A 23,575-nucleotide genomic window follows, 5' to 3' on the forward strand; every position below is an offset into this window, starting at 1 on the left:
AATTCACATTGCTACTTCTAATCATCCTACTAGTCTTTGTACTTATACTGGTTGGGGATGTCTTCTCAGTCATCCAACTTGGTGTATCAGTCATCATATCCAAACCGTGCCTTATTATCATTTACTTAAAGATCAAGTAATGCCATTATGTATAATACCATTATTGATTCTGTTTGTAATGTATATGTTCTTGTATTCTTTCTTTACTAGTTAAGTTAGTTAAGAAGTTTGTTAGGATTAGTCATTCATTTTAGTTTGTTATTCTTCTCTGCTATATATAGCAGCTTTGTTTTGTAATCATTGCAATGTAATTACAATTCATTTTCTCAATCAATAGAAGAAGCCTTTTATTTAAGTTTGTATCATTCTTCTTTCTCCTCATCTCCTTCAACAATCAAAGTTCTTGACAAATGAAGACGCCATTTCTAAGATATTTTCATGCAACATACTAATGTGTTTCTTTCATTTGGAATACATAAATTATTAAATGTTTTTCTTTCATTTGGAATACATAAAGAAACACATTCCTTATATATGAGAATTTGGCATTCCTGAACTAGGATTTGAAACTTGAATGTAGAAATGTTAGAACCAAGATATGCTCCACAAGTGCTCTTTAACCATTTCACTTTAAATGGAATGATAAGTATAACTAGCATAATATTATAAAATTGGTAATAAAATAATTTAGTCATTGTTTTATTGTTTACTTTTTTGCAGGATAATAGAAAAGTTTTTAAACGGAAGTTATCAAGAAATGAACAATCATCATCATTGATATTTTCTGAACCAAGTCCCCAACGATAAATGATTGAACTTAATTTAGAAGAATTGTCGTCGGATCCTAGAAAAAGAATTAAAATCATATCAAATCATCCTAATGATGAAGACAAGGTTTGAAGAGTATATTTATAAAGAGGACCATGTCAACCTACTCAACATAATTTCCCTCGAAGAAAAGTTGGAAATTATTTAAGAAGATTTTGTCCTTGGTTTAACAAATTTGGCAACTAGTTAGAGTATAATATAGAAAAAGATGTTGCATTTTGCTTGTATTGCAATCTTTTTAAGCCTGCTTTTGGAAAGCAATCTGGTGGTGACACATTTGTCACAGAGGGATTCACACTTTGGAATAATAAACAAAAGCTCCCAGATCATGTTGGAGGTCCTAATAGTGCTCATAATATTGCGTGGAAGAAATATGAAGACTTGATGAATCAAAATCAACATATTGAAGTTGCAATATGTAAGCAATCTGACCAAGTTCATGACTTATACCAAAAGCATTTAACGACGTCACTTCATTGCATTCACTTTCTATTTAAGCAAGGATTATCTTTCCGTGGTAATGATGAATCAATCGATTCTTCTAATCGAGGTAATTTTCTTGAACTTCTTAAGTTTCTTTTTGAACATAATGAAGAAATAAACCATATTGTCTTGGAAAATGCTTCTCAAAATCATCAGTTAATTTCTTCAACTATCCAAAAGGATATTGTTAATGTTGTTGTAATGGAAACCATTATAGCTATTATTAGTGATCTTGGATATGAGTCATTTGCTATTATGGTTGATGAAGCGCGTGACATATCAATTAAGGAACAAATGGTTGTTGTTTTGCTTTATGTTAACAAAAATGGAACTATTGTTGAGCGCTTTTTTGGTATTGTTCAAGTTAAAAATACTACATCTTTATCATTAAAAATGGCAATTGATGATTTGTTTTGCAAACATGGGCTTAGTGTATCAAGAATTCGTGGGCAAGGTTATGATGGTGCTAGCAACATGCAAGGAGAATTTTACGATCTCAAAGTTTGATTTTAAAGGAGAATCCATCTATTTTTTATGTACATTGTTTCGCTCATCAGTTACAATTGACATTAGTTGTTATTGCTAAAAATCACATTGATGTTGCCTCTCTTTTTAGTTTAATATCCATTTTATTAGATGCCGTTGGGGGATCTTACAAACGACATGACATGCTTCATGAGAAACAAATAATCAATGTTAGAAAGGCATTGGAAAAAGGAGAAATTCTAAGTGGGCAAGGTTTGAATCAAGAAACTAGTCTCAAGTGAGTTGTTGATACTCATTGGGGTTCACAATATTCAGCTTTGATAAATTTGATATTGATGTATTATGCTATATGTGATGTTGTTGAAATTATTAAAGAAGATGGATTAACACCGAAAAAAAGATTTGAAGGCAAAGGTTTGTTGTGGTTGACAGGGGATTTTGAATTTGCATTCATGTTGCACTTGATGAAAAATATTTTGGGTGTTTCAAATGAACTATCACAAACATTGCAAAGGAATGATCAAGATATTATTAATGATATGAACTTGGTTAAAATCACAAAGCAACGATTAAAGACTATGAGGGATGATGGATGAGAATCTTTGTTGCAAGAGGTAATCTTATTTTGCAATATGCACGACATTGACATTTGTGATATGGATGTCGACTTTTTTCCTCATGGTAAATCACGACGTGGAGGCAAAACACATGCTATCACAATAGAGTATCATTATTGTGTTGAATTATTTTATACTATTATGGATATGCAACTTAAGGAACTTTATGATTATTTCTCTTAGACAAATATTCAATTGTTTCTTTGTATGTATTGTTTAAGTCCAACTAATGTCTTCTCTAGTTTTGATAAGACAAAACTGATTGAATTTGCAAAGTTCTATTCACGTGATTTTTTTCCAACTGATTTGGTGATATTTGATAAAACAACTTAAGACCTATATCATTGATATGTGTATCAGTGTTGAATTTGCTTCTTTGCTAGGAATCAATAATTTTTCGGAGAAGTTGGTTGAAAGTGGAAAACACATTGTTTACCTATTAGTTTATCTTATTTTGAAGTTAACAATGATTTTACATGTTGTCATCGCAATCATAGAAAGAGCTTTTTCAGCTATGAAGATTATGAAAAATAGGTTGCACAATCGAATGGGAGATGCATGGATGAATGATCGTCTACTGAATCATATTGAGCGAGAAGTATTCAACAACATTGACAATGAGGTGATCATTCAACAAATTCAAAATATGAAATCACGTAAATATCAATTATGAAAAGTGTAATTCATTTGATTAATAATATTTAAATCTCGTGATTTTCACATTCATATTTTCATATTTTTATATATGATGATATTTATTATTTTTATTTCAATATGTATTGCAGACCCTGCTCCCGGGTCTTAGAATCGTTATTAAGTGTGCTACTCTATATGTCACTTATTATAATTAGTCAAAAAAACATTTAATTATTAAACTTTTAACTTCAATATATTTTTTCAATCAATCACACTAAGTGACACATATAGTGTGATAACAAATGTGTTACTATTTACTGCAAGCAGAAGAGCAATTAATTCTCCTAGAAGCTCTCAAAGAATTTGTGGGAATATACTTGTTGCTTATTTTCCCAATGAAGAATTTGATACTCTTTGAAGTTTTAAGGTTCCAAATCCATTTATAGGAGATGTGTGGGTATGCAACATTAATGTCATTTGCCAACCAACTATATATACATTTTGCACTGTATTCGCCATTGAGTTGAATGTAGTTATGTTGATTAAAGCAATAAGATTAATAAGATTACGGGAATCTTGAATGTCCACGAAGTTGACCATGTTTCATGCCTAATGTTATTTAGTGAATGAGTCACATTCTCTATCCTGAATATTATAACATTCCATATAATCCTTATTTTTTATTGTTAGTAAAACGTAAATTGAAAATATATTAACTTTATATTTTCTAGGCACATGTGGAAACCAAATTTTAGAGTAGTATTAGTTTTTTGGATTGCATTCTAGATGTTCGAATCATGCATCTTCATTCTGTTTAAAATCAAGCCTGAATGAATATATCAGCTGAATCCAGAGTTTGTTGAAGAAATTGTTATATAGAGAAAATATTTAAATATTATTCAATGATTTTATTTATTTTTTAATTTGATTTCGACATCTAGAAATTATTAAGCACCCAAATTAAGGTTCTTGACATTAAAAAACTGATTACGTAAAGAATTTTCTCCATTTTAAAACTTTTGTTCAATATTCTTTATTGTTTTAGAAATTGAAGACTTAATTATTCAATTGCTATAGAAAAAATAAAAGATTCTTCTACAAAATTAGCCAACATACAATTTAAAAAGTTTGTGGACTAATTTGATAAGATACATTTATTATTATATTTACATGATTAGAATTTAGAGGGTAAAACAACTTAATGCTATCCTAAAACAGCTTAATTGTGAGTTTGGTGGAAAGGGAATGACACAAAGTTAATTTTTTATGTAGGAACCATCATAATAATAAATTCATGTAATTCAATCAAACATGAATCATTAGATTGAAAGTTATTTAATGTATTAAAAAAAATCATGTGCATTTATTTTTTATCATAATAATTAAAATAATATCTATATTTATTTTTTCATTGTTTTGTCTTGAGTCACTTCTTTCCTTTTAAACTTGTTGTCCTTTAGTAAGAGGCTGAGCAGTGGCCTGATACTTCACCCATCAATTCTTTTAACTAGAACCAGGATTTTGGGAAATGAAGATTATCTATCTCATTTTTTGTATATTATTTGTGTTCCAATCTAATTATAAAATAATATATAATTAAAAAGAAAAATTATAAAAACAAAAAATAATTTTTCTATATTATTTGATAAAATATAAATAATTTGGGACATTGTGAAAGAAATTTTTTAAACCCCTTTTGGGCCCACACAAATAGGATGGAATTGAATGCATCTTTATTTGCTTAAAAACTTAATTTTAAATGAAATCATTCTTAAGGCATGAGATTTTGTTCAGTCACTGCATCGGATCCACTTCCCATAACACCATATACTCCCCATTATAAAACAAATATAAGCAAAATTTTAATATTTCAATGTTATCAAATATAACTAAATATAACATCATTCTAATACTGTTTCAAGACTATTTTTTTTAAATGTGTAGTCCATTTTTTTTGGTGCATAACTTTTTTCATATAATTTTTGTGCAATAAATATCAACTACAGAGTAATCATAATATAATATAATATAATATAATATATATATATATATATATATATATATATAATATATTCATCACTTTGGGATAATTTGAACGATTTTCTTGAAAAGAATACATAACCAATCTTAAAAAATGTATGAAGTAGTTTTATATATTGTTACTATGTCATCCATCAATTTAATTATTATTAATTCTTTAATAAAAATAATAAAATAAATGTTGAATGATATACTGATTGTGTATAAATATTTATACTACCAATACATAGATATTACGCATTTTGTATAAGAGTTTAATATCTATGTACTATCAGCCTAAATTTTTTTATACAATCAGGACTTTATTCATTATTCAATTGTATTATTTTTTTGAAAGAACCAATGATGAGAAAACATGAATGGCGAATGATGTCGTAACAATGTATAAAACTCATACACTATGAATGCATACATATTTTTTTCTTTGTATAAATAAAAAAAAAAAGGAGAGAGTGGAAAGTGCTCATTAAATTGAGCATTTGATGCAGCAGAAGTTATACTGGTATATAGCTCAGCTCTTACGTATACACAAGAAAATAATACTAACTTTGAATTAGTTACAACAAAGTATTCAAAATTTCAATAAAATTGTTGTAATTTGAACCCCATGGGTGATGATATATATATAGTTTATAAGTAAACTTCTTTGTCTCCAAAGGCCAGCTAGGCAGAAAATTAAGGGACTATTTATAATATGAGAAATGTTTGCAACTCTTGAATTGCACTCAATTTCAAACCAGCCACCAAGTAGTACTGCAACCTTTGACTTCTAAACTATCCTACAATCAATCAGCCAAGTGTCACCATTCATAACTAATATTTACGCGAAATTACACGACCTTCCGTACGCTTTGCCTTAATTACACTGACACCTCTATTGTTTCAGAAATTATCATAATTTCCCGTGAAGTTTATGTTATCATTACAATAACCTCTCGCGAATGGCTACATTGAAACTATGCTGACCTGCACAGAGCTTCCCTTAAACGGAAAATGAGTGTAACTTTTGAAACAAGAGGCAGATGGTGTCGGGTGTGATTAAGTCAAACCGCAAGGGAGGTCTCAACATTGTGTAATTTCGTCTGATTTTCTATTTTGCACATAACCAATGTTTGGTACGCACTATTTTCTGCGCTGTTCAAAGTATGCCACTCAAGAAGCCCCTACAGAAGAGATAGATGCATCAATATACAAAAAAAGACAGTTAACATAATTTACCATAATGGTATAAGAACTGATAGGAGACTAAGGATAGACATTACTAACCAAATCCCCAAAGCTTTCTTAGTTTCGTTACTGCAGAATATTCGGAGAAAACAATTCAGTCGAATGCGGTTATGTCAAGCTTAAATCTTATGTAAGAAAGATAACAATGAATGGTTTAAAAACATTTAGCATATGAAAATAAATTACATATCGATTACCTTGATTTTCCTTCAAAAGCATCATTGGTTTCATCAATAGAAGGCCTATGAGGAAATGATGACAAAATAACATACTTCTCCTTTCCAGATGGCTCATCTACCCTCTTGTAAAGCTCATAACAGTATGGATAAGACATCCTAAATCAAAAGAAGTGCATTTACAACACTGCGCTTCATGATTACTACACGCCGAAGATAAATTACCAGTGTTTGTATCTTTGTGTTTTGAGCATATCAAACAGTTAATGAACTGGATAAGTCATTTTAAATATTGACGACCGATCGGAGAAACTTCAATTGATTTTAGTCTTTGCTAATTATACAATCTCATCACGAGTTTTGTGAGGTAGCACAGATAATTTTATCAGCTAACCTTATAGCTCCCATTATAGGATACTGAGTTCCTGCATAATAGAGAAGCCGAAAGAAATAGCAACTTTCAAATGAAGCTGCATATTGGAGTCTCTTGTCTCGCCCCATTGTCTAGTGAGAATAAGAAGGCACAGTTAGAACATTTTTCGAGAATAAATTGTTTTCATCAACTTGATGGTTTAGTACTTACTTGCATAATACCACTAGAAGCAGGTAAATCCTGAATTCATAGAAATCAAGAACTGTCAGTTTTTTAGATCAGAAAACAATGTAAAGTAGTAATAAAAAGGCGGCTGCACAGTGCAATATAAAGTAAAAATAATATGGCCCTACGAAAGACACTAGGAAACATACGGTATTCGATTATTCTATGATGGCTAACTGCCTTTTCAAACTAAGGTTAGTGTAATTGTTGCTTTCACCACTTATAGTGTAGAAAATATTAGCAGAAAAGTAGCAAGATGTAAGTTACTCAATTTTGTTAAAATAGAGTTTCACACAGCAATATGCTGCTAATGTATGTTTCGGCACACAATTGAAGATACAAATGCTAGAGCATTAAGCAATTAGTTTCTACGTAGAAATTACTCAGATGAATTCCATGCTACTTATCATCATCTTTCACATCAAGACAATATGAAATACATTGTAAATCATACAACTATTTCATGAAGTAAATTTGAACTATAATATAGGAACTCGAGCTGAACCTTAAGTCGGGGATTGATTAGGATAACTGGTCTGTGTTCAGCAGCATTGGTCATGGCTCTTAGATCCTGTATATCCAACCTCAAAGATATTAAAGAGGAGAGAGAGGTTCTGGAGGAGTTGGGAAAAAGCACGTCAAAATACATCATGACAAAGAAATAAATAAATACTTAAAGGCGGCCTAGTGCACGAGGATCTGGCCTAGTGCACGAGGATCTGGCCTAGTGGGGTCTAGGGAGGGTAGATGTACCCAGCCTTACCCTTGCACGCAAAGAGGCTAAATCATTTAATACATGAACTGCAAAAAAATGTTCGGAAGATATCTGTAGAATATGTCTGTAAAACTCCCACTCTGGCCTCTTACATCAATAATACAATTCCCAACAGCATTTTGAGGAGCAACCAAGATATACATGTCATCTTGTTCATCAACCTCTGCAGCACCTGCGGCGATTGAAATTCAATAGTTAATACCAGCTCTATACATTATTAGTACACCACAATGAAAATTGTATCATGTGTAGCAAAACGTAAAAGTCCATATAGATAATTCCCATTATGAAGATAGGAAGCAAACAAAACATCTAATTAGGATGGCATGTATAAATGTTTCATTTTTTCCCATTTATATGACATGTGCATAAATGGTAAGCAGTTAATTTTTTAAATTGTATACGAAATAAGCGTTTAGTATATGTCAATTGCATAAGGCTTAAATTTGATTTCTTGTTTCTGATCATATTAAAATGTAAACTATCTTGAGGTAGCAACTAAGTTTGGCAAAATGTCCGAATTTTCTGGATTTTGAATTCAATAATATTGGACGAATAAAATTAAAATACTAATCCAATATATATCCTAAATTCTTCTGAATAACTAATGGTTGTCTTTAATAAATAAACAAAGCATAGACAAAGAGAAGCCTGGTCCCATTGCTATAAAAAGAATGACAAATTAAGCTACATATAACAAGAGCAGGAATCTATTAATGTAGTACCAAAATTTGACTCAACTTACGTCATTCAAGAAGCACAGAATTTGGAAAAACAGATTCTAAACTAGAAACTATTGTTGAATGCCTTGAACATAATTCACTACCGGTGATTAGAATTTTTTCTAACTAACATGATAAAAGAGTGTAAGTGTAACCCAAGTAGAGTTACGCAGCACATCAAACTATTCTAATCTTGAGATTTTGTTCAGGAATAAACTGAACTTATTACAGAATGAGAGTGCTATCAAAATTCTGAAGTAAATGGAATAATTTGGGAATAAAAGGGAGAGGGGAGGATGCAGCAGAGGCGAAGGATAAGGAAATTAAGGGATGTGAATGGTACCTTTCTAACATTCTAAAGGGATTGTGACCATTTCCTTTTCATTCTTGTAGGTACCTCTACCTTTAAGCTTCTAAATTATGGCCAAAGAAGAGAATTGTGGGTAGGATAAACGGCAGAAACGCCCGAGGAAGCATATTTCTTTCTTGCACTAGAGACATTGTGTCAGTAGGAGGAAAATTGCCTCGTGTGACTTTTTAGTGAATGGTCTAAACCTGCCGATATTGAAAAAATTAGGGTCTCTTTTCTGATTTTAGGATTGAGAATAGCTCCTCTCACCTCTAACGTAAAATTAGCCTTGTCATTTCATACATCCCCGATATATAATCTATGTCCAATGGATATCTATTGAATGTTTTGATCGGTTAATTAACCATCTGTTATCTATGATTGATACACTCCATTAAACTTTTTATTATAACGGAGGGGTTGAATTGGAACTACATATGGATGGACTGGATCAGTGTTTGATTATTGAATCCAATTGCAGCCTTCAGTAGGAAAAAAAGACACATAGATAACAAGCAAATAAATAGTGAAGATACTGTACCAAAATCTAAAGGTGTGTAATAACTAACAAGAAAAACTAAAGGTAAATTAAATCAAAAGCTGTACATAAGATACTGTTCATTTATATACCTATAGAACCAATACTGATGAAGTTTCCTTTTGCACCATAATCACCCCAATCCATGAATTCTAAAATCTTTCGAGTTCCTGCCAGCTGCAATGGCATTCCAGCAAGAGCACCTTCTCCCATTGACCCTTGTACACAAACCTGCATGATGAAGTTTAAGATAGTTTAAACAACAAGAACTATGTCTAACGTCAACGGATAGTACATAGTACTTTTTTTTCTTTAGGCAATGAAAACGTTTCATGTTAAACAAAAGGAGCAAAGATACCTTAACCCGTTTTCCATCATCAGCGAATGAAAGGGCAAGAGCTCGAACGAGTTCCATTAAGGTACCTATTCGATAAACATCCTGTATACCAAAATATATAGTCAAACTGAAACATTTAGAGAAAATAAAAGGAAAAAGAAGTCCATACCATTTCCGGGTTCAGTTCAGGAATGTTGATGTCCACCTGTTTTGTTTGGAATGACAAACAAAGCAGATCTCAAATGAGACCCTAGGAGCTTTACAAGTAATTACAGTCAAGGTAAAAGCTTAAATTTTTCTTCTTTCCAAACTTTCACTTACCTTATTAGTAATCAGTTAAGGTAAAATTCACTCTAACATATAAAGAATGTTGATTCTTAAATTTTAACTTTTTGCAGTTAGAAGTAGAATTCTTTTTCAGTGTTGAAGGATAAGAATGCTATGGTCAAAGGCATTGCATGAATCTAGACTCACTCAAATAATAGGAACAGTTGACAAGGTTATAGACTACATATAATTAGTATAATACTGTCATACCTTCAACCGAGTTTTTCCATCAATGATAGCCCTCTGTGTAGCTTGTAGCACATCATTGTAGAAATATTTCCTGATTTCTCGAGAATGAGGAATGTTATTTAATCTAGTAGGAATTCCTCTCCACTGATCCTGTATCAAGCTAAAGCAAAATAAGAAATGGTATACAAAGGAGGCTTTCATAGCACTTAGGAGGAAAAACATTCTAAATAAAGAAATCGGTAAGTTTTAATAAGCACAATCATCTACCTGGCTCAAAGATGCCTGCCCCTTCTTCGTATCAAGCATTGGTTTCTCTAAATACAAAGCAGAAAGTAAATTATCTTAAAAAATATAAGTTATTTGTGCTTTGCACATCGACCCCGCGTCACACCCCCTAATTGTTATTAGCATCTCATTCAGTTAGTAATGTGCATTCTCATATCATCTAAAAACTGAATAATAGAATGAAGTAGTTGGCTACATATGGCAACGGAAATCAATTTATTAACCACAATGTCAATTGAAAATCTTGAAAACACTTTGGCATAAGTTGATGAATGATAAGCCTCCAAAATATAAAGTTGAAATTTCCTACTGATATTAGGTGTGAAGTTTGACATATGCAAGTCAATACTCTACAAACTTCGTACCTCCTGATTTTATTATTTTCACTTTTTGTTGTTGCAACTGTGAGAGTAAGGTTTCGATTTCTTTGAAAACTACTTCTTTTGAATGGCTTCCATCAATCTGTACATATGCCAAAAGGCCAAAAGTAAGAGAATTTGCCACTGATAAACATCATTTAAGATAGGACGGATAAGAATGTTAATGATCTCCAATGACCTTATTTGTTATGTTTGAGTAAGCGGAAGATACTGCTTCTGCATTTTGCTTATATATTTGTAGGCGTGATTTAACCTGAAAACAATGACATAGGTATGCATAAGGTACTTCAGAAGGGTACCAGATCACCTAATGTGGTTAATAGTAATATGCAGTCATTTTTTTGCTGTTGAAGGAAACTGTAATTTTAAACAACAAAGCAACAGAAAGCTCGATAAATCTTGTTCTTTCTTTAAGCTGAACTTAACGAGTTCATTTTCTGCTTCTAAAAGCTAAATATTAGAAGTAAAATTGTTAATCTAATTTCACATAGTAGAAATGAAGCACAAACATGCACAAATGAGACAAATGAAAATAAGCACCAGAGGTGATCTCCACAAAAAAATCTAGATGCTTGGATCATGACATTGAAGGCATGAAAGACATTTAGGTATCTTTAGAAAACTACATGCACCCCCTTTAGAATTCCTTCATTTTCCACTGCCAATGACAATTGACCTGTTTGTATAACTAAAAATTGTGAGCAAATGAACATTTGACCTTTTTCGTTATTGCATTTGTTCGATACCTAATATTGTTTAGCATTTACATTTTATCTTACCTTGTTCACAATGCATAGTAACCTAAGATGCAATTTTGGAATCTTTATAGTGAACTATCATAAATTCAAAGTGACAAGCCAGCTTACTATAATGCAACAAAGTAGGACACAAATTCCAAACATTGAAAAATAGGCAAATATAATAATGCATTCAATATTGAAGACAATGTGTGTGATATAAATTTCATATAAAGAATATAGTAGAAAAATTATTAACTGCATTTTGAGAAAGGGGCCTAAAGAGAATAACAACATACTCTTGGAGGCATAAACTTAGGATTGCTTGAAAAAATCAAGAAACTTTAAACCTTGGATGCTACTACTACAGAGTAGAGAAGAAAATCTGGTAATAGAAATGGTTTTCTGCTATATGAGAGAAAGAAACAAAATCTTAAAGGGTTGAATTTAAGGTAAATGCAGCAAGCATTGAGCAGTTCATGCATATTATAACATCCTTATAATTCAATAGCAAAGCCATTAAGACATGATTTCACAGTTTGGTTGAATTGAAAATCTATAAATATGAAAACTGAGATCTTTCAATCCTCATAAATATTGTGAACAAAAACTGGTCATGTGAAAAAATCAAAAGGTAATTCATGGAAACAAGTATTTAAGAGATCATGCCATGATGAGTCACTTAACTTTGTTGGTTGTCACACAAGTACACATACTAGATAATTTCAGGTGATACACCCCATGTAATTATAATGACGGACAGCCGGAAAAAGAAGAAGAAGAAGAGAGACTAGAGAGTATAATTTATCATACTTTCTCTTCAGTGTCATCGGGACGAGTGATCAGCCTTGCTTTGATTTCTTCAGTCTCTGGTGGGAAAAACTTTAGATGATATATCTTCCCTTCCACTGGGTCTAGCCTTCTACCAACACATCTGTCGATCAGAATTTCATCAGGAACCTGATATTCAAAAGTTTAATAACTCAGCGAGGAAGACGAAACTGTTTACTTCTGAATAACATCTATATATTGAAGCTATAACTAGAAAATTAAATTACATGAACATGTATAGCTCAACACCACCACATTTTAGTATCGTAAATAATAAAGCAAATTATTACAACAATAAAGCCTTTTAAGCAATAGTATAAACTTGTTACTTTATTCATTAACTTAACAACATCAGTATCTCATAATATAGGTTATCTTGGTAGGAAATGTGATGTTTTGAGCAGGAAAAAAACAACGTACAAGTCGTGCTGCCACCATCTACAATTAAATAATTGTAGATAATTTAAGTAATTAACTAAGTACCGTTTGGAAAGGAGAGTAAACCTACATCACAAATAGATAATTTAGCAGTAATGGCAATACTAAACATTTACGTACATCTAATACAATGTACAAATCAGGTCTTATCTGCATTTTTTCCAAACTCTCGGCTTGGGCCAAACTCCGAGGATAACCATCAAGAAGCCACCCCCTTTGCTTTACATCTTCACGAGCTAATCGTGCTGACACCATCTACAATACAGAGAAGAAAAAAATGCATTTCAGCATATCAAAATGGAGTAAGAATGAACTCCAAAGAGTGCAAATTTTGATAATACATTTGTCACGATTTCATCAGGAACCAAGCGACCAGCATTCATGAACTCTTTTGCTTTACTTCCAATTTCTGTCCCAGCTGCTACTTCTGCTCTTAGAAGATCCCCGGTTGATATGTGCACCAAACCAAACTATAGAACAAACACAACATGATCAAATTAATAATATATATTTCAAAGAATAGACATCTTGAGTTGCTACCGTAACCTTACGAGTCCTGTCCCAGAATGAGTTGTTAAACATGACTGTTTATACGATACATATAACCAACAACCAACACAATTTTAACAACTTACCTGGTAAAGTACCTATGAAAAAAGATATATACCAAACCACTGTTATCCCCATGAACACACCACTGATTACAAACCCAGAAATATGCAGACAGTAATGGATAGATAGAAATATAGAATACGAAATGCTGGTGGCATAAAAACAGATGCCGAAAGGGGTGAGTGGGAGCCCTGGCCCCATCACTGACTCAAAATTTAAGTTGCAATGTTTAAAAGATCCTGTCTAACACAGATTTCTTTCTCAAATTTTTATGTAGACGGTTAGGCCCCTACACATTTCATACGAGCAAAACATATCTTACATGGACAACTAAAATTGACATTCAGTTAAAACCCACATTCATACATGATTATGGCATGTCTACACCTCAAAATACAAGATACCTTGAAGCTCCCACAATTGCATGTGGTATCTACATGGGTATCTCATTTCAGGTGTTAAATATTTTTCTTCCTTTTTGCTATATATACAAAACTGAATAGTGCATACAATCATTAATAGCATGACAATCTATAGAGAAAAGTAATGATGCGGCCTAATATAAATTCAGAGATTAATTCAACAATTCATAAATGAAAGCGATATTTTGTATGTGAAAGTTGTATATATAATATTATTTCATAAACAAAATTGTAATTCATGGATTCTAAACTTCTAACTAAATACATTTTAGATTCTTATACATAATATCTACGGCCATCGATCACGTTATATTAAGCTAACTCATATTCAACATACACTATATTTGACCATTCACTCTTAAGAAAATGCTATCATCATTTTCAAAGGATGAGGCTATTAGCACTCTCAATAACAAACCTTCTGGACAATCAATTCACATTGTGTTCCCTTTCCTGATGCAGGTGCACCCGATATCATCACCTTCAATGGCTCACTAGTGGAACAATTCACTTTGAGTGCCTACTCAAAACAAAACAAAGTATGTGTAAGCACTACCATTGAAACACAATTCTCTCAGTTTGATAGAGAACCGCGAATTGGTTCTTGCATACCAATTCGTGGTTCTTTTGCGAATTGATTCCCTATAAAGAACGGACCATATTTTTACCTACAGTTTACGTTAAAGAAAGAATAGAGAAAAGAAGATTAATTGGTGATGTGCACTCACCTACGTGAATGAGTTACAATAAACAAGAAATAGTTGTATCCTGATATTTAACAACATAGCGTACCGCATACTACGTACCCGTACCACAGATAACCGCGTAGCAGGTGACTATGAGCACACCCATCTAATAAATCCACTCCCATGGTTTTCTTCTTCTTACTTTCTTTTCACATAATCATAACGAGAGACAATAACAACCAAGCTTTTACGTCACTATGTGAAGATATCATAGAGATTCGACAAAGTTTTACATTGCTTGTCAACTACCTAACACAACCACCTTTACATTTTATCTAGACTTAGGATCAGCTATGTATAGCAGGAGAAACACATGCAAATAGATTTTAGCCTTATTTATGGTTTTTTGTCTCTACTTTAGTTCTTAGGAAATTAAATTATGGTTACAATCTTCACAATTTTAAAATATTTGGTTTTACTCTATATCATCAGTTAAGCAATGAGGACTAAAACCAAATGTTCTAAAATTTTAAGGAGTAGAACCAAAAAAATAATAATTTTGTTGGTACTAAAACAAATAAAAACATAATTTTTCAAGTACTAAAAAGTTAATTAAACAAATCTTATAGTTATTAGTGAACTCGTTCATTACCTTTGATACTTATTTTATAACATCTGCATTTCTAATTCTGAATTCACTTCACTACCAAACAAGAAAAGTAGACCAACCCAAATAAGAAATAAACAGAATTGAAGAAGAAAAAACGAACCTTGGGTCTTAATGGCAAATGGGTATTGCCATTGATATTGTATAAATGAAAAGGTTGAGAGTGGAATGAGAAATGGGAGAGAGGTAGAAATTGATGATGTGATGAAGAAAAAGAAGGAAGAGAAAGAGAAGGAGAATGAGGAAGGGTAGTGGAGTGGAAAGAAGAAGAGAGTGTAGAATGCAACATTGTATTGTTTTGCTTTGAGAGAATGAAATGAAACAGAGATACACTGAAATCAGTGCCTTAGTTGTGTTGAGTGGCTCACAGAACAAGTAACAAAGGCCACTGCTTCTTTCATCCATAAGATCACTATTTTAAATTGGGGTAATGGTTATTGTTATCTAGCTGACTGACATTTGGATTTCGTCGACTTAAAATATGATATATAATGTGGAAACAAGATATAATAATATAATATAAGAGTTCATATGTTATTATTTTCGGTTCATTATAAAATAATATAGAATAATTTAAACAATATCTCGTTAGAATTATTATCAGTATATTTTGTAATGAAAAAATATTGAATCTTATAGTATTTTGATTTGTCAGCACATTATATTATAATTTCTTTAACTTAAATTATATTTATATTCTTTTTTGTTTAAAAGATTACATTCATCTTTTATACAAGTTAATGAATATAATAACTGTATATAAATGATAGTTGGTTATGTATCTATATCTATATTATAAATGGTGTAATTACCACTATGAAATAATTTTTATTTTCCTATTTTACCTTAAAAACCCTTTTTAATTTCTACAAAAATATATAAACATATGTAATCGCCACAAATATATTAACCACTCCTCACCTTAATTTGACAATTAAAACAAAGACAAAGAAATGTAATATAAAATGCACTAAATAAAAATTATAATATATATTACATTTAATAAAAAATGTAGGTCGACAGACACAAAATATTTATCATCATACTAGTATATATAAAAGGGAAATATAGTTTGCGGTAATTTCATTAATACTAATGATTATATATAATTTAATCTTCAAAAAATATTTTTATTTTAATGTGGTATAGTATAGTCTAAATGCGCTATAATAAGATTACATTGATTTAATGTGTTCACACCATCCAAACATTCCTACGAGGTGCTCTCTACCATTCTTACATAGTCATCGTTACTATCAACACATGATCCATATGGCAACATTCGAATTCCACTACTGCATTTTTGCAACAATGAAAGACCAAGTAACCCACTTGCATCGTGACTCTGTTTGGAATAATGATCATGTTAAGAAATAATGTCTACAATTCTTATGAACACGTGCTTTTGCATTATAAACCTTTGACGAATTGGTCTTACGTGTAAATAAGATTAGCATAGAAATAATCATTGAACAATCTGGCATGCCCTAACATGTCCTTCTTCACGTTTTCTCTATATGACTCATCTTGTACCTCTTGGTCTGTTAGAGCTTCCAGGTTGGTGCTCCTTTTCCATTTCAATTAAAAGCTCCAAGGTTTGCTCATCAGTGTCATAATTCATTTCATTCATATTATCCACTCTATGTTGTTTCTCACGTTGGAGTGATTGGTATGATCCATTGTAGAAAATACTGAATGGGAATGAAAACGTAAAACTTTATAGATGAATGAGAAGATTGTGTTGTAATTTCTTTGTGAATGTTAAGAGTATTTATATGATTTATTCAATAACGGCTAGTTTGAATAACGACTAGTTTTTATAACGGTTAGTTTGAATAACGACTAGTTTGAATAACCACTAGTTTTTATATCATTTTTTATAACAACTAGTTTGAATAACATCCAATTTTTATAATAACTACTTTGAATATCGGTCAATTTCAATAACGACTACTTTATTCCACAAACTCGAACAATAACAACTAGTTAGAAATGAAAGAATTACTACTTTAAAAACATATGATAAACTCGTACAATAATTCACTCAATTCCATATTTTTTTCCTAATTATATTGCACAACATGTCATGAACTCTTACTTGTATCGATGTCATAGTTGATGTATCTTAAAAAGTGTATGTATCTCATCAAGCCTCAACCTTTCTGCATCTAACTCGAGTCTTTCCTCCTATACTATTTTTTTATCATCTCAACACATTTAAATTCATGTGTAAATTCTAAAAGCCCGCCAATTCTTGCATCAACTACTTCATTTATTATATCCAATTGAGAAACATTGCTCAAAGACACTTCATTTTTCTTTCATTTTTCTTTCCGCTTAGTTGCCTTTTGTCCAAATGGACGTGGCAAAAAAACCATTGATGGGTCGCATTTGCTACTAGTTGGTGTTGTTGGATTTGAGGATGATGTGTATTCACCAAAAGCTCTTGGAGGAATCTTGAGATAACCCACCATGCCATTTCATTTCATCTTTCAATATAAGCCATGCATACTCATAAGTGAACTTTTCTCCATTATTTTGACTAAATATTATTGTTGTCACTTGTTTTGTTCAAAGCTCCCACTTGTTTGACAAAATATTATTGTTACACAAAATTTGGTCAAGACTCAAAAAGTATGAGGAAATAAAGGAAAAGAAAAATGTTGAAAAAGTTGAAAAGAGAAATATGCTTGAAAAGAAACATCATTTTTGCTCTCCTTAAAATTTTAAAGTATATTTGCATATTCCAGAAAAACCAATTTTCTTTAAAAGTTACACCTTATTACAACCAAATAAAGACCTTGGTGATCCTTGATTGAATGTGCAATATAGGTAAGTGATGAGACAAGCAACAAATTTAAATTATTGCAATCCAATCAAGTTGAAATTTGAATGAAACACTTACCTTAAAATAGTTCCATTCTTGAACCAAGTATGTATAAACATCTTTTTTATTGATAACATTTGCTTAAGTGAATTCCTAAATGAATATTTGAAACGTGCATTCATTCTTAGTTTGACATATTATGAGTAGATTTTACATGATCATAAAAACATCTCATTGAAAATTAAATGCAATTCATGCAAATCATCACTTGATTTTGTTGAAACTCAATTTTTTTTCTCTCTAAGCCATATTATTAGTTACTTTACTTTTGTTTGAGTACAAACAAAGTTATAAGTTGAGGGGAGTTGATAAGTGTCAAAACGTCCTTAATTGATAACACTTTTATGGCACTTACTTTGATTAAACATGCTTAAAACCCAACTTATAACACACTTTTTGAATAAAATATTTATTGTATTAACTACACATCTTGTCCAATCCTATTTTAATTTTAGGAAGTGAGAAAAATCCAAGCAACAAGCCAACAAGCACAAAAGGACAAAAGTTTGATCAATCCAAGTCATAACCTGCTAGGTGTGGAGACTCCATGCGCTTAGCTTGGTGCTGACTAAGGCGTTTGGGCTTGAAGGAAGCTTACTTTTCCTTGAAGAAATCTATGTTAGGTGTCTTAAAGCATCACTCAAGCTTTACTTAGGAGCCAAGAAAGGGCCAACCAAGCGTGACTTCATCGATGACAGAAGCAAGCCAAGAAAGAGGTGTCACCATACATGTGAAGCTAGTGGCTTAGGCTAGGTGTGCAAGCTTCTTAGCTTTTCCCATAATAGGCTGACCCTAGTATGGACTAGCCAGGAGTAGGCTAAGTTGGTCCCTAGTTGGCCAGAAGCTTGGCCAAGCATGAGCCAAGCACCACTAAGTGGGCGTAGTAGGTGTGAGGCATGCCTAGAGGGTGTGAGAGATATTTCCAAAATATCTGAATTCACATAGCGCGTATATACATATTTTGGTTTTATAATATATGAAACAAAATGATAATTGGTTTAGTGGTTGTACCTATTGGCAATAAATTGGATTTCATGAGTTCGATCCTGCTTGGATGGTTTTGTCCATGTCTTATTCATTATTAACGTGAATAAAAATGTAACAATGCAACCGCAGGGATTCAAATCAAGGATGTGTTACTTGTCGAACAGTGTACCTTACCACTAAGCTACGGAACTCATTCAGATAATAAGTGAACCGTGTTTGTATATGGCTATTCGTGATTTAGTGTAGAATCCCAAAAGTGTTTCTTTTCACCAAGTGACCTTTATTTCTCTATAAATAGAGAAACTTCAAGGCATAATGTGACATCCGAAAATCCGAAATTTCTCATCTAAGAAATCATCCTTCATTTCTCTAATGCATGAGAGAAGTGTAGGAAACATAGATTTGTAAACTACTATCGAAAGATATGCTTGGTGTGTTGGTGCAAAACAAATCAAGGTTTTCCAAAGTATCCTGAAGGGGATTTGTTGTTCATATCATTTGCATCCAATATATTTAAATTGGTGGGGGCGAATCGAACCTAAATGTTAGTGTGGCAACACAAGCTTTGGAGATTTCTACATGCATATCAATCAACCATTTCTTTGTTCAATGATGCAACATCTTCCCATCCATCAAGTTTTCTCACAGAGGGGGCTTAGTGGGTTGCCTCATTTCCTATACAAAGGACTCTTCCCCCTTTACTCCATATCATCTCATATGTCATTTTATCTCATTCAATCCCATTTCCACTTCTTTATTGTAATTTCTCACTCTCATGCACAAACACTTCAAAATAGCTCATGTATTTAATTTTTCCCTAGAAAATATGGAGGGAATAGGAATTGGGAAAGTGTGATATTGGAACTTGTTCTTAAGAAGCTAATTACTCACGTTTGGACCATTGTGTAACATTTTTAACTCAATGTATTGATTCTGATTTCTTTATGTAAATTATGTGTTTCACTTTATTGTTTCACTTCTTCTACTCCTAATGTTTATTTTAGATTGATCACCTAAAATACGTTTTCAAAGATCCAAAGTCTTTTGTTGGATGAATCAACAAATGCTCTAATGTCAAGACTTTGGATTAGAACATTTGTCATATCAAAGCATGTGAAATAAATAACTTATTTTTAAGGATATCAAGCATTAGGGAAGTTGAAATGAGATATGCAAGACTCATTTCGCTACGTGCAAACCAATAAGGGGTAATATATTAAACAATGTTTGAAATTCATCTAACCTTACCTAGGCGCAAGAAGTTTAGTTAAGAAATGAAGTATGGTGGATTGAATCACACATAAATTACTTGCATAGGTAAACCATTTTGATAATGAAACTTTTCTTCCATGTTTCCAAACAATTATTCCTCTTTTGAATTATAAATATGTAGTTTTTACTTTTCATGTACAAAAACTATTTCCATGTAATCAAACCAACCAAACTTATTCTCTTCTTGTTTATGATCTAAAACTAAAGTATGTCTAAATTTTTTAAAATCAATTCTTAGTAGATTCACACAATCATATACTATACTATAATTGAATCTTAACAATATTTAAGAGTTGATATAATAAATGACTTTTTATAAATTTTGTTTGCCAAGACCAAAACTATTGTGAACCATCAAACCCTCTATTTCAAAAGTGAATAAAATAATAATGGACAGGTATGTAAATAAAACTGAATGAATGTAATTAATACATACAGGACCCTTTTAGATTAGGGGTGTGATGATTTTTTAAGATAATGAGGTGTATTGATGGATTGGTTTCCTCTAATGTATATTTATTAATATGTATCAATCTAGACCATTAATATTAAATATAGTAAACAATTGAGATTATTCTATTTAATTAATAAATTAATATCAAATTTTGGTCTTAATTTATGCGCACTAAATTTTAAAGTGCATGTTATATATTAGAGGATAATATCATCTAGAGGTGAGCATAGGTCGGTTGGGACGGGTTAAGATTTGTCCTTACTCGGTCCTAAATATTGATCGTGTCATTTTTTGAACTCGAACTCGACCTTAGACCCGAAGCTAACCCGATCCTTTTAACTAACTAAAATACATTTTTTAACCAATAGATGATACCAAGGGTGAGCAGGACTCGACCCTACCCGCTCACCGCACAACTCGGTTATAATAGGGTCGGGTTTGATCGGGTCTAGTGTCGGATTCGGGTTCAAAAAAATATACTTAGTCAATATTTAGGGTCGGGTAGGGACCAAGCATTACTCGGTCCGTCCCGTCCTATGGTCACTCACTCTTGTTTGTAAGTGTTTCTACTCAAATATATACAGAGTAATAATACCATTTTGGTCGAAAGTATCATTGATTGTTTAATTATTTTTATCATATATACATGATTAATAATAATATACATATATACATATCTCATTTTATATGTCAAATTACATATTCATAATAGTAAATAATATTAAGAAGTCTTTATCTAAAATGAGTTTGTATTATATTTAATCGGATCTAGGGTCGAGTCAGGTTTAAAGGTTGACCCGGTCGATATTTTAGTTCTAAGTAATTTTTTTGAGTAAATACCAAGGTTATTGGGACCGGACCGGACGGTCTGACCGGTCCAACCGTCACCCGCTTAAATAGACGGTCATGTACACCTTGAAAATCGAGAACCATTTCCAAGCCGTTTTGGGCCGTGGGAAAACCGGTCCAACCGGGTTAGGCCAGGTAAAACCGAAATAACCCGGTTGGTTAAACCGGCTGGCTATAAGAAATAAAAAAACACAATGCAGTACAAAACGTAATTGCATAGTGTACAGTAATTCTTCTTGCATTATATTATGCAAAACATGATATTGATAAGTATGTTATTCACGTATTTTAATTTTGGCTCGGGTTTCGTAACATTGGTAAATACACATGTCACTCCTCATGTTTTTCAATCTTACTATTTCGACTCTCAAAATCTAAAATGATCCAAAAAAATTAATTAGTCTCTATCAGGTGATGTAAAACATGCTAAAATGACTAATCTGACAACCATTTAAAACTTTTGAGAATCATTTTAGAATTTTCAATTTTTGAGGGACCAAATTGGTATAATAGAAAAATATAAGGGATTGAAATAATTATTTATTTTAAAGGGAATTTTCAATTTTTGAGGGACCAAATTGGCTAGAACTAATCTCTTTCGGGATTCGTATTTACCCATTCCAACAAGTATCGTTTTTAGAAACCAAATCATTTACATTTTTGTCATCCTAGGATCTAGCAGATCTAACGGGTCTTACACTACTAGACCAACAACCTTTGCCGGTGAGTAACAACTATTTGCTACCATGCTTTTGATAGCTCAAAACTAGAATCTAAATCCAAAAACACGTTATACACTGTTGTATACCAAGTCTTGGGAGTGACCCAAAGACACGGCTTTCACAGCGCCTTAAACCCCGCATGTGACGTTATTTGTTACTTATTGGTTATTAGTTATTAGTCATTAGTTGTTAGTTGTTACTCTCTCCCCTTTTCTTTGCCTTATGTTTCCACTATTTAATAACCATTACCTAACTTTATATAAATACCCACCATTGTTCTTCAACGTTTCTAAATATCACATATATAAGGGTGGGTGCACATTGTTACTATTTCTTAACCTTTTGTTAAGAACTTAGCAATTCTTGACATTTGGCATGGCTGCCGCCGATGGGTTTTTCAGGCCGATCTATGATGGTTGCTTATCGGGTTTCGATCAATGCATCGAGCGACGGCCTTATCATCGCAATTGTAGTTGTGCATTGCATAGCAAATCGAGAAATTTATGCGCACATAAGTTGCTAGGTAACAATGTGACATATCCTATGAGGAGGGCATGGAGCGATGGAAGTTTGTTGGTATTGGCTGCTTCTAATTATTCATCACCTTCTAATTCTCCGGCTCCGAATGGGATTAGACCTCAAATTTGTTTGGTGGATCAAGAAAAAGAGGAGGATCATGATTCAATTGGTGGTTTTATTTGAGGTTTGAGGAATAATCTTTTTGATAAAACACTTTTTTGATTTTGTTCCTACTCTTTTTCTTTTTTATCAATTTGGAATAATTTGAGTAAGGTTGAGGTCTTGTTTAACAAAAATATTTAGTAACAAGTAATTGATTTATTAAGGAATCTTGTGGGTTTGTATTGATCTGTTACACCATTTTGATTCAGGGACCAAGATTTTTGGAATCTGATAAATTTGGTTGATTCTGTTATTAGGAAAACCCATTTCTTGTAATGATGACAATTGAATTTCTTTAGTATTAATTAATATTTTAGTGTATAACTTTTCTTCTGTG

At 32.0% G+C, this 23,575-nt stretch overlaps 1 protein-coding gene and 1 long non-coding RNA gene across 4 annotated transcripts; one reads left to right on the forward strand and one right to left on the reverse strand.

Moving 5' to 3' along the window:
- LOC109349666 lies at positions 5,713-23,559 on the forward strand. Its single transcript, XR_002108014.1, has 3 exons — positions 5,713-5,726; positions 7,348-7,353; positions 22,867-23,559. It is a non-coding gene; the product is annotated as an uncharacterized LOC109349666 (long non-coding RNA).
- Positions 5,793-15,786, reverse strand: LOC109349664 (adenylate kinase 5, chloroplastic). Of its 3 annotated transcripts, XM_019590563.1 has the most exons (20): positions 15,490-15,776; positions 14,452-14,553; positions 13,341-13,469; positions 13,120-13,254; positions 12,544-12,690; positions 11,172-11,246; positions 10,979-11,075; positions 10,596-10,642; positions 10,350-10,478; positions 9,982-10,017; positions 9,834-9,914; positions 9,568-9,706; positions 7,959-8,038; positions 7,597-7,662; positions 7,077-7,106; positions 6,888-6,997; positions 6,515-6,652; positions 6,357-6,386; positions 6,214-6,253; positions 5,793-5,869 (listed from the first exon to the last, which is right to left on the reverse strand). In XM_019590563.1, the coding sequence occupies exons 1-19, from the start codon at positions 15,673-15,675 to the stop codon at positions 6,229-6,231; spliced, it is 1,782 nt and encodes a 593-aa protein (XP_019446108.1). In that variant the 5' UTR covers positions 15,676-15,776; the 3' UTR covers positions 5,793-5,869; positions 6,214-6,228. The 3 variants fall into 3 exon arrangements, with proteins under 3 accessions (XP_019446108.1, XP_019446107.1, XP_019446109.1); XM_019590562.1 differs by having other exon boundaries at positions 5,793-6,253; XM_019590564.1 differs by lacking the exon at positions 14,452-14,553 and having other exon boundaries at positions 5,793-6,253; positions 15,490-15,786.

The sequence above is a fragment of the Lupinus angustifolius genome, chromosome LG06, assembly GCF_001865875.1.
Source record: "Lupinus angustifolius cultivar Tanjil chromosome LG06, LupAngTanjil_v1.0, whole genome shotgun sequence".
In the NCBI taxonomy this organism is placed as follows: Eukaryota; Viridiplantae; Streptophyta; class Magnoliopsida; order Fabales; family Fabaceae; genus Lupinus; species Lupinus angustifolius.

Bases quoted from the DNA above. Each gene is read 5' to 3' on its own strand.
- LOC109349664 (XM_019590563.1), bottom strand. From the start codon at position 15,675: ATGTTGCATTCTACACTCTCTTCTTCTTTCCACTCCACTACCCTTCCT. The intron at 13,470-14,451 runs GTTTGTTATTGA...TTTGTTCTATAG, and splicing joins GTGAATTGATTGTCCAGAAG to TTTGGTTTGGTGCACATATC. The intron at 6,254-6,356 runs GTTAGTAATGTC...TCTCTTCTGTAG, and splicing joins AAGAAAGCTTTGGGGATTTG to GGGCTTCTTGAGTGGCATAC.